General features: G+C 41.4%; 1 protein-coding gene across 5 annotated transcripts in view; it reads right to left on the reverse strand.

Moving 5' to 3' along the window:
- Window positions 1–20,145, reverse strand: part of PLOD2 (procollagen-lysine,2-oxoglutarate 5-dioxygenase 2) — a 302,336-nt gene that overhangs the window by 46,500 nt on the left and 235,691 nt on the right. For 4 of the 5 annotated variants that reach the window (XM_036349575.1, XM_036349574.1, XM_036349576.1 and 1 more), the window contains 2 exons: window positions 5,533–5,658; window positions 3,763–3,884 (listed from right to left, as the gene is read on the reverse strand). In XM_036349575.1, the coding sequence (XP_036205468.1) occupies window positions 3,763–3,884; window positions 5,533–5,658 (248 nt within the window). The remainder of the gene's footprint in view (window positions 1–3,762; window positions 3,885–5,532; window positions 5,659–20,145) is intronic. The other variant, XM_036349577.1, reaches the window with a different exon arrangement.

The following is a 20,145-nucleotide window of genomic DNA, read 5'->3' on the forward strand; positions in this document are numbered from 1 at the left end:
CTCTTTTCTGGGCCCCCAGTTATCACTTTCAGGTATTGTCAATGTGTATCTCCACACTGCATTTGTTTCTAAGCAACTATCAAACCACTACACCAGGCAGTAGTTAATTTTTTACATGTAATTTTTAAAAATAAGTTTTAAATATGGACCCAAGGATACTCCAATAAAGAAGTTTTGGAACTGAGGAACCAAGATGGTGGCATAGGTAAATGCTGATACTTGGATCCTCCCACAAACACATCGAAATTACAACTAAAATACAGAACCACCATCATTCAGAACCACCTAAAATTTGGCTAGATGGATGTCTGACAACTAGAGGAGTAAAGAAGAAAACACATCAACACTAGTAAGAGGGGTGGAGGCATGGAATGAGATGGTCTGACACCCACAGGTTATGTTTTTTGAATCACAAGGGATATCTTGGCAGAGGAGACCTCCCATGAGAAGCAAAGGGTCCCAGCCCCACATCAGACCCCTCATCCCAGGATTCCAGGGCTGGGAAGAGAAGTCCCCATAACTTCAGGCTATAAAACCCAGTGGGGATTGCAGCTGAGTGATTTGGAGGCTACTGGAGAACCAGGCAGCTCCTCTTAAAGGGCCAGCACACAGACTTACTTGGACTAACTCCCTCTGAGCTCCAGTGCTGGGGAAGCAGCTTTAAAAGATCCAGAGACATACAGGGAGGAACTAAATTGTGTGTCATCAGGGCAAGAATTCGGGACAGCTTTCTCCCAGACAAAAGTGCTGGGATCTCTCACCAGCCGAGTTGACTGACAGACACCAAATCTGAGTATCCATCAACTTGGTCCATGCTGTTTGCCCCACCCTGGTGATTCCCTGAGATCCTGCTCCACCCCATTGGCAGCCATACCCAAAATGTCTGCAGTGGCTTTTCCATATGAATGTCCTGTTATGGACTCAGGCTTCAAACTTTCCTAAAATCTTTCAAATAAGAAACAGCTGTACTCTGTGTGCTCAATACCTCTTGATAAGTGGCCGGCCAACCCTAGCAGCAGTTTGCCAAGGTTCACAGCTTGTTTTTTCCTGAGCACTTCCTAGCATAACACAAATAGCAGCCATCTGCAGATCGCTCTGTAGCTCATGCCAGGTGGTCCCAGGCAGTGGCTGAGTTTGTACCTCTGGGGAGGCCCCAGAGCCAGTGCACCCAGTGGACAGCTTCAGACTGCACCAGATTACAACTCTACCACATATATGAGCCACACACTTAAGGGGTAAACTCAGTGAACACCAAATCCCCACTGAAGGAGCCAGTTCCATAAGGGTGTTTTCTATACAGCAGCTCTTTACAGCAGGTCCTCACAGCCAATTGCCCTGGAGGTCAATTCCTCCCAGTGATGGCAACAGCAATTAAGCCTCAACTACAACAGGGCAGTGCACACAGCCCACACAAGGGCATACCTAAAGTGCCCAGCTCAGGTGACTTGGGAGGCTGAGCCACTGGGCCCCACAGGACACCTATTACACAAGGCCACTCTACCAATTCCAGGAGACAAAGCAGCTCTACTTAATACATAGAAACAAACACAGGGAAGCAGCCAAAATGCAGAGGCAAAGAGATATGCCACAAACAAAAGAACAGAAGAAATCTCTAGAAAAAGAACTAAACGCAAGCAAACTACTAGATTCAGAGTTCAAAACAATGATTATAAGGATGCTTAAGGAACTTAATGAGAGCTTCAAGGAAATTAGTGAGAATGTCAAGGAACTTAGTGAGAATTTCAAGGAAATTAGTGAGAACATCAAAGACTTGAAAAAGGACCAGTCAGAAATGAAGGCTACACTAACTAAAATAAAGAATAACTAGCAGGGAATCAATAGTAGAGGACACTGAGAATCAACTCAAAGATTTGGAATATGAGGAATCAAAAACACCCAATCAGAAGAGCAAAAAGAAAAAAGAATCCAAAAATATGAAGATAGTGTAAGGAACCTCTGGGACAACTTCAAGCATGCCAACATTCACACAATGGGGGTGGCTGAAAGGAGAAGAGAGGGACCAAGATATTGAAAACCTATTTGAAGAAATAATGACAGAAAACTTCCCCTACCTGGTGAAAGAAATAGACTTACAAGTCCAGGAAGCTCAGAGAGTCCCAAACAAGAGGAATCCAAAGAGGACCACATCAAGACAAGGGTTAAAGACAAAGAGACAATATTAAAAGCAGCAAAAGAAAAGCAGTTAGTTACCTATAAGGGAGTGCCATAGGACTGTCAGCTAATTTCTCAACATAAACTGCAGTCCAGAAGGGAGTGGCAAGAAATATTCAAAGTGATGAATGGCAAGGAACTAAAACCAAGATTACTCTACCCAGCAATGCTCTCATTTAGAATTGAAGGTCAGATAAAGAGTTTCACAGACAGGAAAAAGCTAAAGGAGTTCATTACCACCAAACTAATGATACATGAAATGATGAAGGGTATGCTTTAAGAAGAGGGAGAAGAGGAAAAAAAGGTTAAAAATATGAATAATAAAATGGCAATAGATACATATTTATTAACAACTGAATATAAAAATCAAAATAAATGAACAAGGAATCCAATTAACAAAATAAACTGATGAATAAAATAAAACCAGAGGCACGGAAACATGAAACAGACTGATGAATCTCAGAGGGAAGGGGAAGGGAAGGTGGGAAGAAATTAACCAAAAAACTTATATGCATATATGCATTACCCATGGCACAGAGAATAGAGTGGTGAAGGCCTGGGGTGAGGCAGAATGTGGTTGGAGGAAGGCAAAGGGGGTGGGGGAGAAGGGACAACATTTGTAATACTCTCAACAGTAAAGATATTTAAAAGCTATAGAACTGTTAGTAAAAGCATCAGTTTGGTTTTTCTGAGATCTGTTTTCCCACATACATCGCCTTCTCCCCCAGGCAGTATCCATCCCACTGAGCCTTAAGCTTTCCCAGCACAAAACAGGAAGTCACCAGGACTTATTCGCTTTTTCATTAGCAGCTATTAACCCACTGCCTGGAATATTCAATTAACATTTACTGAATAAAAGTCTGTTTTTTTAAAAATATATCTTTATTGATTCAAAGAGGAAGGGAGAGGGAGAGATAGAAACATCAATGATGAGAGAGAATCATTGATTGGCTGCCTCCTGCATGTCTCCCACTATGGATCAAGCCTGCAACCCAGGCATGTGCCCTTGACTGGAATCGAACCCAGGACCCTTCAGTCCTCAGGCCAACACTCTATCCACTAAGCCAAACCAGCTAGGGCAAAGACTGTTTTTACTATTCAAATAATTTTATTAGTAATCTGTCTGAAGTATCAAAAGGGCTAAACAAAGGACCTAAAATATTTCTTCTATTACAGTATCTTCTAGATTAGTAGGTAACTAGAATGTAGGAATACCCTTTTCCCCCTTAGTTGGAGACACTCATTTTTACCACACACATCCTTCAGATAATAAACATTTAAATCACTGCTTACATAAGTCATACTATACATTTGTCTGAGTATTTTTTAAAACCTTGATCTGTAGTTTAATTAAAAGTTTGATTAAATATGTATTCTCTTAGCCATTAAAAGAAAAAATGTAAATAACTTCCATGGTCCTTTAAATACAATTGCAGATAGAGTCTAACAGTAGAGGGTGTGCACACCTGCGCGCATATGCGCACGTGTGTGCACACACACACACATAATTGAGACATCCAAGTTTAGGGTACTAATTTTTTCTAAGTTTATTTAGTAGAAATTATTTAAATTAAATTTATGAAAACATACATTCCCATGTTTCTGGCTTCGGCTTGACTTAGATTTTCTTCTGGTCCTACTATTTTTATAGTACTGATTTCATGTTTAGCTTTATCAAAAAATACCTTGATGTGATTTTCATGATAAACTTCCTGTAACAAAATTTTAAAATATAAAATTAGTGAGAAAATAAGACAATAAGATGACTGAAGTATTCATATGTAGGGGTGGGTTCACATTCAAAGAGGTGAATTCCACAATGCACATATTCACTCACAGACCAAATGATAACCAAATTAAGCATGTTTCATTTAAATATCATCTAAATGTCACATATAGAAGCTCAAATAAATACATATCAATATTTTTTAAAGAGAAAATATCTCAATATTATTTTAACATTTACTCCTAGACAGGTGCTTACATAAATATTTAAATCCTGGGTTCTATGAAGTGTTTCTAACTGGGAGTGTGTGTGGGGGTAGTGGTGTGGAAATGGCTTATGGGCTGAGAATGTTAGACATGTGTTATAAAATAGCCATTAAAAATGCATATTAAACCTAATAAATATTAATCTAAGTTATAAATAATTTTCTGAAATAGATATTTGAATCTTCTGTGAAGTTAGAGGAACAAAAATAATGGCATATATAAAATTGTGAATATCTTTTATTTTACAAAAACAGTATTTAATAAAATTTTATTGATGGGAAAACTATCAACATAAAACCATCAAATTAGTTTCATTAAACTGTGCTAAAACTTCAATAAGATTTTGTCTCCCTTAGAGCATTTCAGAGCTTTTTATGTGTCAAGTCTCAGTAAGTATATTTAAAAGTTTTTCATAGATTGTTAAAACTACTTGAAACATAAAAACTACATAGAGTTAATTTTTCCTTCCTTCCTATGAAAGGAAGGAAAGCATAAATAAAAGACAATGCAGGGTGGGACAAATGTAAGCTTACATTTTTTTATACGGAAAATAATACAATAATTAATAAATAATAAGAATAAACTCTGTGTTTCACATACTCACAACTGTAAACTTTTGCCCCAAAATATCTGGAAAAGGCAAATGATTAGCTGACATTTACATTAGGAAGAAAGAATAGTGATAAACAAAAAGTATTAGGTCAGAAGAGAGAAAACAGCATACTTAACTCCTAATGTGTTTTTCTAGATGATGTTAAATACTGTTTTAAACAGGAAAGCGGCAAGTATGGAAAAGTATTGGGAAAAAAATGTCAAATGTCATTAAGTTCAGATTATATGTGAGAGGTGTTTGGGAAGCTCTGAATATTTCTGAAGGAAATGAAACTAATCCTTTGGGGAAGAGCATGCCATTGTGCAATTAATCAAAACAATACTCTAGCTGCAAGATATTTCAAGTTCTAATGCTATGGTGTTACTATTAGCTGCAAACAATTTAATGATAGATTCTAAAAATGAAGTGCCAGAACTAATACAAAGGTAAAGCAATATAAAGACCTCTGACATCTCTTTATTACATATTAAGTTGAGCCACTGGAAATGGCTGATATTCAACAATTTTTGATCTACAAAGTGTGTTAGTTTCATGAGGCTTATCCCAATATTATTATAATAGTTTCTAGACTCTTACCTTAGGTCTTAAAAAATTAGGGCAGTAATTAATCCAAAAAGCCCCTACTTATTTTAGATGATTGGATTTTTTTCAAACACAAATAGATAATAACAAATAGTTCCAAAGGAAAAAAAATATTTAAAAGATTTAATTTAAAAATACTTTTTACATAAACTATTAATGTCTCAAATACTTACTTTGTTATGAATAAAGACTTTAAGTGCTTCTTTTGGGTAATCCAGTGTCAAAAGTATGTCCAGAAATCGAGGTAGGAAAGGGGTTGGTTGCTCAATAAAAACACCTATTGTTACATTTGGGTAGACCTTGGTTTTATAGCAAACATAAGAAAAATTATCATTAGTGTGATTTTAATTTAAATTCTATTCAAGTCTTACTCAGAACACCAAACATACTAGAATATCAATTCAATGTAATTTGCTAAATTTGAGTGGCCCAATGGCAATTCTCTAATACTTGAAATACATTTTTGTAGACCCCATCAAAGTGATTGATTTTACTCCATCACACACTGGCATTATGAATTAGGTTTGAAAAGGAAATTCACTATCATATTTATTACACAGATATCATTAAGGATGTAGTCTACTCTACAATTGAAAGCTTCCTTTATGGTAGGTCATAAAGAAATTTCTTTCAAATCTTAATCTATTTGTACATCATCATAGAAAGCAGAATACTAATTGGGTTTCTCCTTTTGTTTCCATGGCTTACAAGTTCAGTGGTTAATTTGTAGAAATAAAGGTCCTGAGCCTTTATTACTCTCCTTGAATATCTCTTTTAATAGAATTTATTATATATAATCTAATTTTCATAATATATATATATATCTTTTATTTTTTTTAATTAAAGCTTTATTGTTTAGATTATTACATTTGTTCCTCTTTTTTCCCCCCATAACTCCCCTCCACCCAGTTCCCACCCCACCTTCCTCCCTCACTCCCAATCCACTGTCCTCATCCATAGGTGCACGATTGTTGTCCAGTCTCTTCCCGCATCCCCGTCACCCTTTATCCCCCGCCCCAAGAATAGCCAGCCCACTCCCTTTCTAGGCGCCTGATTCTATTATAATCACCAGTTCATTCTGTTCATCAGATTATTCACTTGATTTTCAGATTCACTTGTTGATAGATGTGTATTTGTTCATAATTTGTATCTTTACCTTTTTCTTCTTCTTCCTCTTCTTAAGGGATACCTTTCAGCATTTCATATAATACTGGTTTGGTGGTGAAGAACTCCTTTAGCTTTTTCTTATCTGTGAAGCTCTTTATCTGACCTTCAATTCTGAATGATAGCTTTGCTGGGTAAAGTAATCTTGGTTGTAGGTTCTTGGCATTCATCACTTTGAATATTTCTTGACACTCCCTTCTGGCCTGCAAAGTTTCTGTTGAGAAGTCAGCTGTCAGTCATGGGTACTCCCTTTTAGGTAACTGACTTTCTTTCTCTTGCTGCTTTTAAGATTCTCTCTTTGTCTTTTGCTCTTGGCATTTTAATTATGATGTGTCTTGGTGTGGTCCTCTTTGGATTCCTTTTTTTGGGGTTCTCTGCACTTCCTGGACTTGTAAGTCTATTTCTTTCACCAGGTAGGGGAAGTTTTCTGTCATTATTTCTTCAAATAGGTTTTCAATATCTTGCTCTCTCTCTTCTTCTGGAACCCCTATAATTCTGATGTTGGTACGCTTGAAGCTGTCCCAGAGGCTCCTTACACTATCTTCGTATTTTTGGATTCTTTTTTCATTTTGCTTTTCCGGTTGGGTGTTTTTTGCATCTTCATATTTCAAATTGTTGACTGGATTTTTGCAATCCTCTAGTCTGCTGTTGGGAGTCTGTATAATATTCTTTATTTCAGTCAGCGTATGCTTAATTTCTAGTTCATCCTTTATCACAACCTCGAGGGTCTCATTAGATTTCTTGTAGGTCTCATTAAGTTTATAGGCAGTTTCTAGATAATTCTTGAAAAACCTTAAAAGTGTGGTTTTGAACTCTATGTCCAGTAGTTTGCTTTCCTCCATTTCTGTAATTTGTGTCCTTTTTCTTTGTCTCCGCATTTTTTATGCTTCCCTGTGTTGATAAAGTGGTTTTCTGTGCTAAGTGTCCTCTAGGTCCCAGTGGTTCAGCCTTCCCAATTACCTGAGGAGGACAGTCTTGGTGCACCCCCTTGTGGTCTTTGTGTACAGTCTTGTAGTTAAGCCTTGATTGTTGTAGGTATCACTGGGAGGAATTGGCCTCCAGGCCAATTGGCTGTGAGAATCAGCTGTGTCTGCAGTGGGAGAACTTCTGTGCTGGAGACACCCCTCTGGGGCAAGACTTACTTCAATGGGGCTTTGATGCTCACTGAGTTTGCCCCCTGAGTGTGTCTTTTATGGTTCCATGGAGCTGCAAACTGGATGGTCCCACTCTGACCCCTGGGTTTCCTGGCTCCTGGATCTCTAAGGAGGTGCTAATCTAGCCTCTTCCTGAGGCTATCCAGCAAAAGCCTCCCTGCAGGGCTTGGGCAGGGTACGTCCCATGGGATCAACAGGGCGGGGCTAGCAGTTATGGCATCTCCGCTTCTCAGTATCCTGGAAATCCCTGCCAGCCCCTCCGAGAGAAAGCTGCCCTCGAGTTCTGACAAAATCCAGACAGTCCCGTTTCTCCCGTATGAGTCTGGGTCCCTAGAGGCTCGCCCGTAACTGGAGCTCAGAGCCTGAGACTCCCTCCTGATCGAAAACGACAACCGCGCCCTCAGCCGCCAGCCCGCTTAGCATGCACCTCCACACCCTAGTATTTTACTTCTGCACTGTGCCTCCTCTGAGTCTTGGTATGCTTTTCTCTTTCCTTCTAGTTGTAGAATTTCCACTCAGCCAGCCTTCCTGTGGTTCTGGATGATGTCCGTTCCATCTTTTAGTTGTATTTTTGAAGTGGTTGTTTGAGGCAGCAAACTCCGGTGTTTACCTATGCCGCCACCTTGGTTTCTCTCTATATATCTTTTCTTATATAGGAAATGAAGTGCTTACTGTCTTCGTTGTATAAAAACAAAGTACTATTTTACTTCATAATTATTTTCTATACTGATGAAAGGGTAGTATGCTAATTAGACCAGGCATCTTCCTGACGACCTTCCGGAAGTCATTCCTGACAATGCCGGGCCGGGTGCTGTGGCTGTGGCCAGCCCAGGAGAAGCCATCTACAATCCTGGGCAAGGAAGTTTCCTGAGGTCCTGGGCAAAGAAGCTGCCAGTGGTGCCAGGTGAAGAAGCTGCTCTGCTGACCAGCCTCCGCCATGGACCTGTTTGAGGACCTGCAGGAGCCCAAGCGCTCATGGGCTGCAGGTAAGTGAGGAGCCGCCCTGCTGGCAAGGAGAAGGGGAGAAGGGCTGTCTAGAGGCTGAGGCACCTGAGGTGGTTGGCAGGAGGAGAGGGCGGGCAAGTGTGCTTTCCTCAGGCCCGGCCCCAGCATGCTCGGAGCCTTGGAGCGCTCTGCCACGTTTGCTGCTTAGGAAGATCCACAGGCTTTGTGTGCAGCCCCCACGCGCTGGCAGCCCAGCTTCGGGTTGCTCAGGGTCAGCCTGGCGCAGAGCCTTCGCATGTGGCATGGCATCCAGGGCCTCTAGTTCCCAGCCCTCTGGCCTGGGTCTGAATCACTTTTCCCTTGAGCAACGTTTTTCCATGCTTGTATACAAGTTCAGGGTTTGGTTTTATTCAGTGTTACCCCAGAGATTGAAGGAATCACCAGCGTTATTTTTCATGTTTTTGAATCATCCTCAGTGCTTCTGTTTTTTCATTTGATAGTAGTTTCTGGGGTCATGGGAAGTCTCCTTCTCTCTCCAGAGTCAGGAGCACCAGCCCAGGTCCACCCATCAGCTGAGCCCTGACCACGGGGGTGAGTTCCTGCAGGCTGGGGTTTGATCTCCACAAATTAGCTGTAGGAGACCAGTGCCTTTGTTATTGCTGTGTGTCCAGGTTTTAATTGGACAAATGCCAGCTTAGCAAAATCTTTCAGGAGGAGAATTCTGTTTGGGTTTCCCCAAATTCCCTCAGCCCCTACTCACCCCTCTGTAAAAGCATAGAACAAGTGAGGCCCCTTAAATAAAATTCAGAGGTCTCCAGCAACGGTGGGCATCTCTCATCACAGTCATTTGGACTGGATGGCATTTGAGTATTTATCTAGGCACCATGACAGAGAAACACAAGCTCAAGTCATGATTTCTACCCTTAAATAATTCACAATCTTATTAGAGTGAGTGGATGATAAAAGCACAGTAATGACATCAGAATGTAAGGCAACAATACAGAGAGGAACAGAGGCAATTGCTAGGGTGATTTTCCAACAATTAGTACAAAGAGAATGTGCTATGAATTAAATAAAAAAATATGTGTGGAAGTAGCTGCTTCATGAGTATGGTATCCCTTCCTATTTTAAGGGAAGCCGAGTTCCATGTGAACTGTGTACTATGCTATGATATTTGAGGCACAGAACAAAGGAGGCCCTAAGTGTACTATGCTTTGATATTTGAGACATTCTTTATTGTTCAATGTGTGCCTCAGTTTTGTAATAGTTAAATTACTAGAATACATCCTGCTATAAAATATTATTAGAAAATCAAATGATCAGGTGACATTTATTGTTATTTTTTATAAATAAACACAATTGCTGGCATGCTAAAGTGATAGGTATTATAGAAATACTAGAGGCCTGGTGCACGAAATTCATGCAGGGGGAGGGGGTTGTCGCCTCAGCCCAGCCTGCACCTTCTCCCATCTGGGACCCCTCGGGGGATGTCTGACTGCGGGTTAGGCCTGATCCCGGGGAATGGGCCTAAACCAGCAGTCGGACATCCCTCTCACAATCCTGGACAGCTGACTCCTAATAACTCACCTGCCTGCTTGGTCTCCCCTAACTCCCCTCCTGCCGGCCTGGTCGCTCCTAACTGCCACCCCATCCCCACCCCTCTGCTGACCTGGTCACCCCTAACTGTCCCCCCAGCCAGCCTGATTGCCCCCAACTGCCCCCCCAGCTGGCCTAGTTGCCCCTCACTGGCCCCCCCCCCCCGCTAGCCTAATCACCCCCAACTGTCCCCCCTGCCAGCCTCGTTGCCCCTCACAGCGCCACCCGCTGGCCTGCTTGCCCCATGCAGCCTGCTTGTTCAGTCATTTGGTCGTCCCTCACTAACCCCCCTGCTGGCCTGGTCACCCCAAGCAGTCTGCTTGTTCAGTCATTTGGTTGTCCCTCACTAACCCCCCTGCTGGCCTGGTCACCCCAAGCAGTCTGCTTGTTCAGTCATTTGGTTGTCCCTCACTAACCCCCCTGCTGGCCTGGTCATAGGCAGCCATCTTGTGAGGGCGTGAGGGTTAATTTGCATGTTACTGCTTTATTATATAGGATTCAGATAGGGAGACCTACAGGCTTGATTACAAGTGAGGTTTATTATTACAACCCCAATTTATTGCTTAAAAAAAAACCAGGGAGCCAACTAGAAACTGAACCAAATATAAGCCCTTGAAAGGCAAATGTAAATTGGATAAGCTTCACTATTACAAGAGCAACAAGAAAGAATTCAGAGGCAAGAATGAGAAGCAGATTGTATCCATTCTAAGTTGCTGCTAAAGAAAAAGAATAGTATACTATGAAAATACTTAATACAGATTATAAAGAGATTTGTTCAAAGAGGATTTCCTAGAGTAGGTGGTATTTCAGTAAATTTTTTTAAATGTGAAAAAGTTAGCTACATAAGAAAAAGGTGTAGGGGTCCTGGATTGGAGAGGGTGCAGGCTGGGCTGAGGGATACCCCCCTTGCACAAATTTCATGCACTAGGCCTCTAGTATTATATATAGGAAAGCTATTTTCTTTCACTAAAAAATTTTTTCTTGTATCTATTTTTTTACCATTATAGTGCAATTTATTTTATTTTTTAAACCTTTACTATTCAAAGTATTATATATGTCTCCTTTTTTCTCCCATTGACCCCTTATATCCTGCCCTAGCCCCTCAACCCAGGCCTCCACCACTCTATTGATTGTCTCCATGGGTTATGCATACATACATACAAGTTCTTTGGTTGATCTCATCCCAACCACCCACCAAGCCCTACCTTCCCTCTGAATTTCAACAGTCTGTTCAATGCTTCTATGTCTCTGGATCTATTTTGTTAATTGGATTTCACATATGAGTGATATTATGTGATACTTCTCTTTCTCTGACTGGCTTATTTTGCTTAGTATATAACACCTCTAGGTCCCTCCATGCTGTCTCAAAGAGTAAGAGATCCTTCTTTTTTACTGCTGCATAGTATTCCATGGTATAAATGTACCACAGCTTTTTTATTCACTCTTCTACTAGTGGGCACTTGGGCTGTTTCCAGATCTTAGCTATTGTAAATTGTGCTGCTATGAACATAGGGGTGCATACATTATTTCTGATTGGTGCTTCAGGTTTATTAGGATATATTCTTAGAAGTGGGATCACTGAGTCAAATAGCAGTTCCATATTTAATTTTTTGAGGAAACTCCATACTCTTTTCCATATGGTTGTACCAGTCTGCATTCCCACCAGCAGTATACTAGGTTTTCCTTTTCTCCACATCCTTGTCAGCACTTATTTGTTGATTTGATAATGCTAGTTATTCTCACAGTTGTGAGGTAATATCTCACTGTGGTTTTAATTGGTTATCTTTGAAGATCAGTGACTTTGAACATTTTAAAAACTATTTTTAATTGATTTCAGAGATGAAGGGAGAGGGAGAAATAGAAACATCTATAATGAGATGGAATCATTGATTGGCTGCCTACTGTATGCCCCACACTGAGAATCGAGCATCCAAACAAGGCATCTGCCCTGACCAGGAATTGAACCATGACCTCCAGGTTCATGGGTTGATGCTCAGCCACTGAGCTAGGCCATCCAGGCCAAACATTTCTTCATATGGCACTTGGCCATTTGTACGCCCTCTTAGGAGAAGTGTGTATTTAGGTCCTTTGCCCATTTTTAAATTGGATTGTTTGCTTTCTTTTGTTAAGTTCTATGAGTTCCTTATATATTTTGGATATTAATCCTTGATCAGATGTATCATGCCAAATATGTTCTCCCATACAGTGGGCTCCCTTAGCATTTTGTTGATGGTGTCTTTTTCTGTGCAGAAGCTTTTTATTTTGATGTAGTCCAATTTGTTTATTTTCTCCTTAGTTTCCTTTGACATAGGAGATGTATCTGCAAACATATTGCTACGAGAGATGTCTGAGATTTTGCTGCCTATTGTTTCTTCTAGAATTTTATGGTGTCACAACTTAGGTTTAAGTGTTTTATCCATTTTGAGTTTATTTTTATGTATGGTGTAAGTTGGTGATCTAGTTTCATTTTATTGCATGTATCTATCCAATTTTCCCAACACCATTTATTGAAGAGACTGTCTTGACTCCAGTGTATGCTCTTGCCTCCTTTGACAAATATTAATTGAGCACAATGGCTTGGGTCTATTTCTGGGTTCTTTGTTCTGTTCTGTTGATCTACATGTCTATCTTTTCTTGTGCCAGTATAAAGCTGTTTTGATTACAGTGACTTTGTAGTATAACTTGATATCTGGTATTGTAATTCCTCCAACTTTATTATTCTTTCTCAAGATTACTATATGGCTATTTAAGGTCTCTTTTTGGTTCCATATAAATTTTTGGAGTATTTCTTCTAGATCTGTGAGATAAGTTGTTGGTAATTTAATAGAGATTACATTGAATCTATAGATTGCTTTGGGTAATATGGACATCTTAATGATGTTAATTCTACCAATCCATGAACATGGTATATTATTCCACTTGTTTATATCTTCTTCTATCTCTTTATTCAACGTCCTTTAGTTTGTTTTGGTTTTTTTGTAATGAATTTTATTGAAGGATGGCAAAATGTATAATTTATATAATCAACACATAATCCAAGATTTTTGCTTTTTTAATAGATGTTTTAGTTTTTTAAAAATATATACTTTTATTAATTTCAGAGAAGAAGGGAGAGGGAGACAGAGATAGAAACTTCAATGATGAGAGAGAATCATTGATTGGTTACCTCCTGCAGGCCCCCTACTGGGTATCGAGCCCACAACCCAGGCATGTGCCCTTGACTGGAATCGAACCCAGGACCTTTCAGTCTGTAGGCTGATGCTCTATCCACTGAGCCAAACCAGCTAGGGCCCCTATAGTTTTCTTAGTACAGGACTTTTACCTCCTTGGTTAAGTTTATTCCTAAGTATCTTCTTTTATCTGTTGCTATGGTAAATGGGATTTTTTGTTTAGTTTCCCTTTCTGAGAATTCATTATCTATCTATCATCTATCTATCTATCTATCTATCTATCTATCTATCTATCTATCTATGGCTAAGTGACAGTCTGACTATTCGACCGGTAGCTATGACACACAATGATCACCAGGAGGCAGATGCTCGATGCAGGAGCTGCTGAGCTGCAGTGACTTGGCAACAGTGGTTCTCAGGTGATATACCCTGGAACCAGAGAGGAGGGAGCCAGGTTCTGGAATGCATCACCTCAGAACTGCACTCTCAAAATACAGGACCCCTCGGGGGATGCCAAAGAGCCAGTTTTGGCCTAATCCCTGCAGGCCAGGCCGAGGGACCCCACCTGCCAGAGGAACCCAACTCTCTCTTCAGATGCCCTTCAAGCCATGGGGCCACTCCAGATACAGCCGGCTGGGGAGGGACTGCAGGTGGGAGGTTGGCTCCAAGGCATGCCTGGCCCATCTCACCCAGTCCTGCCCCATCAGCCACCTTCTCATTAATTTCAATGTGCACAAATCCCTGCACCAGGTCACTAGTAGGTGTATAAAAAAAGCCATAGATTTCTGGGTGTTAATTTTGTATCCTGCTAAATTCATATATTAAATCTGTTAGTTTTTTGTTGTTCTTTAGGGTCTTCTGTGTACAATATTATGTCATCTGTGAACAATGACAGTTTCACTTCCTCCTTCCCAGTTTTGGATGACTTTTTATGTTTTTTTTCTTGTCTGATTGCTGGGGCTAGCATTTCCAGTACTATGTTGAGTGAATGTTGTAAAAGTGGACATCCTGTCTTGCTCCTGTTCTTAAGGAAAATGGTTTTAGTTTTTGCCCATCGAATATTATGTTTGCTGTAGGTCTGTCATATTTAACCTTTATTATATTGAGGTATGATCCCTCTATTCCCACTTTGCTGAGAGTTATTAAAAATGGGTGTTGGAGTTTGTTGAATGTTTTTTCTTCATTAATTGGTATGATCATGTGATTTTTATCTTTCAATTTGTTTATGTGATGTATTACACTTATTGATTTGTGAATACTCTACTCTACCAGCCTTGAAATCCTGGAATAAATACCACTTGGTCATGGTGTATGATATTTTTAATATATTACTGGATCCTATTTGCTAATGTTTTGTTGAGGATTTTAGCATCTATGCTTTCTGGAAGCTATCCATTGTCTATACTAGTGGTTGGCAAACTGCAGCTCACGAGCCACATGCGGCTCTTTGGCCCCTTGAGTATGGCTCTTCCACAAAATACCACGTGTGGGCGTGCACATAGAGTGCGACTGAAACTTCGTGGCCCATGCACAGAAGTTGGTTTTCGGCCTGGGCGAGTCTATTTTGAAGAAGTGGCATTAGAAGAAGTGGGGGGTGTCGGTCGGTTGGGTGACAGGATACGCAGCGCGGGGGAGGCACAAGGGATTCATGCATGAGTTGAGTGAGCCAATCAGCAGTCTCATTGTGCAGTGGTTAGTGCTAGTCGCGTCCGCAAATCGTGTGCAGGTGACAAAAGTATCTACTCGAAGCATAAAGTTACCTGTATTTTTCCAACCAGCTGCAAATCCTACAGGTATTTTGTCATCAATTTAAGAATTGTAATTATTTTGTGTTGATGGCTTTATTATTATAAAATGAAACATTTTTTTAGGTGCCCTGTTTGACATGGCTACAAAGAAGAAGCAAACTACCTATATAGTTTAAGTTTAAAAAATCTGGCTCTCAACAGAAATTTCAATCATTGTACTGTTGATATTTGGCTCTGTTGCCTAATGAGTTTGCAGACCACTAGTCTATACTATCAGGAAAGTGTAAACAAGGAACCCAGAAGGCTGAACAACCTTGAGCTTTCGCAAGGGCTAAAGCTGTGCACCGATTGTTTAGTCGAGACAATGTGGCTCAAGCAATCTCCTGACCTAATAGTCTCAAAGTGAATCTTACTAATATTTACTGACCTTTAAGACAGTCTGTCTGCTACCGAATTGCCTGCCTAAGGGTAAGATGTGTATCTAAAACTGAATAAAAAGCTAGTAGGGCCTGGGCACCAGCGAAGCCCTTCCACTAGAGTTGGGTTCTCCACCTGGCCCCCTGTGATTTCCAAATTCATATTTCTTGCCTAGTCTTGTCATTTGTGTGCGGCCCTTTCCCAGGTCCTGGACCCAAACCGCACAGGTCGCAGCTGTCACATCTTTCACGGACACCTGGAGAGGAAGATTGGCTGGAGTGAAAAACGAAGTTCACTGGAAAGGTGAGAAAAATCACCGAAAAGGTGGGGGGAAAATTCGCCACATACAAAGCCCATGCCAGCTGCAGAAATCGTGATCTGTAAGTAGGGTGGGAACATCTTTTTTAGCCAGGTTACTTGGGCAGAATTCAACTAAAGGGGAGAAACTTTATTGTAGACTTTTGGTTTGCATGCTCAAGGATAAAGGAATTAAAGTGTCAGAAGGTATTCTCTTACAGTTTTTGTATATTATTATAGAACATAATCCTTGGTTTCCTGAAGAGGGTACATTAGATGTTGAATGTTGGGAAAGAGTGGGTCAGAACTTGAAAAAAGCTCAGCAGCAGGGGAAAAACTTGCCTCCAAATTGTTTCTCTTTGTGGAACATGGTATTGCATTTGCTAGAGCCATTTAGGAGGCAAAAGAGGATAGACCTCCTCCCCTTGCACCCTCTGCTCCTAAAGAGGAGCGAGAAAAAAAATTGGAAGAATGGCCTCTATGCCCCCCTTCACCTCCATGTTCTGATCCTGAAACATTTAATTCGCCGGTAACAGGATCACCTATGCAAAGAGCTATCCGAGAAGGATTGAAGGACATGACGGTGCAGGAGAGCCTTGCTTTTCCTATTATACGGGTAGCTGACCCATATCTCCCAAATCAAATAATAAGACAGCATGAAAAATTTGACTTTAAAATGATAAAGACCTTGCGTGAGAGCATAGTACAAAATGATCCTACTGCTCCTTTTACCGGAGAAATTATGACTAAAATTTCTGAAACATTCTTATCTGTTTATGATTGGTACTCTCTGGCTCGTGCAACTCTGGATGGAGGGGATTATTTACTATGGAAGGGAGAATTTTTAGAGAAATGTCAGGAGCAAGCTCACGCAAACCACAGGCGAATGATCAAATAACTTACGAAATGCTGGCAGGACTAGGACCATATAGTGATGTGCAGAATCAACTACATTATGTGCAACAAGCTTATGAGCAAATTAGACTTTGCGGGAGAAGAGCCTGGTGAACTTTACCAGCAAAAGGGGACCCTGAGGGAACTTTTAGTAAATGTATGCAGGGGTCTACAGAGTCATTTTCTGATTTTGTGGCTCGCCTCACTCAAGCAGTGAGATGACAGATTCAACATGAGACAGCAGGAGACATTTTAATTCAGCAATTAGCTTATGAAAATGCCAGTGCTGATTGTAAGAAATGCCTGACGCCTCTGAGAAAAAATAGTACCATTATAGAAATGATTCAAGCATGTCAGAATATGGGATCAGGAACTTTTCAAGCAAACTTACTAGCTGCCACTGTAACAGTGGGGAATAAAAGATGCTTTAATTGTGGAAAAACAGGACATTTCAAAAAATAATGTAGGCAACACGAAGGACACAAGGTGGCGCTCAAGGGAAAGGTGTGAGCATTCCACCTGATTCAAACAACGCAGATTCAAACTCTTTATGTCCTAGATTTCAGAAAGAAAACCAATGGGCTAGTCAATGTAGATCAAAATTTCATAAAAATGGGCAGCCGTTAGATCAAGACATAGGGAATGGTCAACCACAGGGAAAGGGCCAGAGGGGCTGCCCCCAGCCCTGTCATCAATAGGGGATTTTTGCCCTGCAAGGCCCACAGTGGATTCCCTCATATGAGCCACTCCAGGGAGCACAGGCCTAGATTTTAACAGTACAATAGTGGTCACTTTGGCCTCCGATATGGCTCGGCAAGCTGTTCCTACAGGAATTTAGGGACCTGTGCCACCAGGAACATTAGAATTAGTCTTAGGAAGAAGTGGAAACACTCTAAAAGGCCTACCTGTTTTGCCTGGAGTCATAGATTCAGACTATGAGGGAGAAATCAAGGTAATACTAGAATGCAAACATATTATGCAGATTACCCCAGGACAAAGAATAGCTCAGATCCTACTTCTACCTTATATTCAGCAGGGTGAAGCTATAAATAGGCAAAGAGGAACATAAGGATTTAGAAATCTATTGGATACATGAAATTAGCAAAACTCATCTTATAATTAATTTAAGAATAGAGGGAAAACTGTTTAAAGGTTTAGTAGACACTGGAGTGGATGTCAGCGTTATCAGCAAAGAATTGTGGCCTCCAAGTTGGTCCATGGTAGAAGGTATGGGCTCTATTAGGGGAGGTTGGAGTTCCTGATAATACACAACTTAGGACTGCAGTGTTAAGGTGGCAAGATGAGGAAGGACAGGCAGGATTGTTTCAGCCCTGCATAGTCTCTGGAATTGCAGTCAACTTATGGGGCCAGGACGTTTTAGAAAGTTTACAAGCTTGTATTATTACTGGCAAGGGACAGCAGTTAATAACTCAGATGGAATATCAGACTGGTCATATATTTAGGAAAAAATAATCAGGGAATTAAAGAGCTCATCCAAGCCAAAGGAAACCCAGGAAGACAAGGATATCAGCCTTTTTAGGAGTGGTCACTGCTCAATCGCCTCACCCCCATGCTGATCCTATACAATGGAAAGATGATAGACCTATATGGGTAGGTCAGTGGCCATTAATGAAGGAGAAATTAGGTTATATTCATGAATTAATACAGGAACAAATAGAGGCTGGCCACATAGAGCTTTCCAATAGTCCTTGGAATACACCTATATTTACAATACCTAAGAAGACGACAAGAAAGTAGTGAATATTGCATGATCTTAGAGTGGTTAATGCTACTAAGCATACCATGGGAGCTTTACAGTCTGGAATCCCAGTGCCTTCACAAATCCCCCTAGATTGGTCTCTTATAGTAGTAGATCTTAAGGATTGTTTATCACCATTCCCTTGGCACCCCAAGATAAACAAAGATTTGCCTTTTCAGAGCCACCTACACTAATAAAAGAGAAAGATGCAAATTAACCATCACTCTGTCACTCCGCCACTCTGCTACACCCACAAGCCATGCCCTCCGGCCAATCAGGAGAAAGTATGCAAATTAACCCAACTAAGATGGTGGCGGCCACGGAGCTGGAGCGAGCAGGAGGCTTGGGTTGCCCCCAGCAATGGAGAAGCCAAGCTTCCCACCTGCCTTGGCCAGCCCTGGGATCCGCTCAAGGCTACACAGTTTCAATTATAGAAGATAAATGAATCCAGGATACCTGCTTCCAGCCTGCCAAAACAAAAAAAAAAGAAAAAAAAGGAGAGGCTGGGAGCTTGGGTTGCTGGGGGGGGCATGGCCAGCCTGAAAATGGCCATCAGCCCCTCACCCAAGCTGGTCACACCCCATGGGGTGAGGGTCCCCACTGGGGGGCTTGACCATCCTGAAAACAGCATCAGCCCCTCACCCAGGCTGGCCAGGCACCCCAGTGGGACCCTCACCCTGATCTGGGACACCCTTCAGGGCAAACCAGCTGGCCTCCACTGGTGCACTAGGCCTCTATCCTATATAATAAAAGGGTAATATACAAATTGACCCTAGCAGCAGAATGACTGGGAATGACTGGTCACTATGACACACACTGACCATCAGGGGCCAGACGCTCAATGCAGGTGCTGCCCCCTGGTGGTCAGTGTGCTTCCACAGAGGGAGCTCTGCTCAGCCACAAGCCAGGCTGATGGCTGCCAGCACAGTGTTGTTGACAGGAGCCTCTCCCACCTCCTCAGCAGCGCTAAGGATGTCCAACTGCAGCTTAGGCCTGCTCCCTGCTGGCAAGTGGACATCCCCTTAGGGCTCCTGGGTTGCCAGAGGGATGTCTGACTGCCAGTTTAGGCCCGATCCCCCGGGGAGTGGGCCTAAGCCAGCAGGTGGACATCCCCCGAGGGGTCCCAGACTACGAGAGGGCACAGGCCGGGCTGAGGTACCCCCCCAAGTGCACAAATTTTTGTGCACTGGGCCTCTAGTCTATTAATAATATAGAACCTATGAAAAGATATCAATGGAGAGTTCTGCCTCAAGGAATGGCCAATAGCCCCACCTGTGTCAAACATATGTAACTCAAGTTGTTCAGCCCTTAACGGACAAATATTCCCAATATTATATTATCCATTCATTACAGGGATGACTGGCTCTTAGCAAGTCCATGGGAAGAGCAGACTTTAGCGATGTTTTCCCAATTAGAAAAGGAACTCCCTAAATGGGGCTTTAAAATTGCTCCAGAAAAGGTACAGAAAGAAATATCTAGGGACCATATCTAGGGACCATAATTGAAAACCAATGTATTAGGTCTCAAAAGGTTGAAATATGAAAAGATTGTCTTAAAACTTTAAATGACTTTCAGAAATTATTAGGGGATATTAACTGGTTAAGACCTTATCTGAAAATCTCTATGAGAGAAATGACAAACT

The sequence above is a fragment of the Myotis myotis genome, unplaced genomic scaffold (genome assembly GCF_014108235.1).
Source record: "Myotis myotis isolate mMyoMyo1 unplaced genomic scaffold, mMyoMyo1.p scaffold_m19_p_2, whole genome shotgun sequence".
Lineage (NCBI taxonomy): Eukaryota > Metazoa > Chordata > Mammalia > Chiroptera > Vespertilionidae > Myotis > Myotis myotis.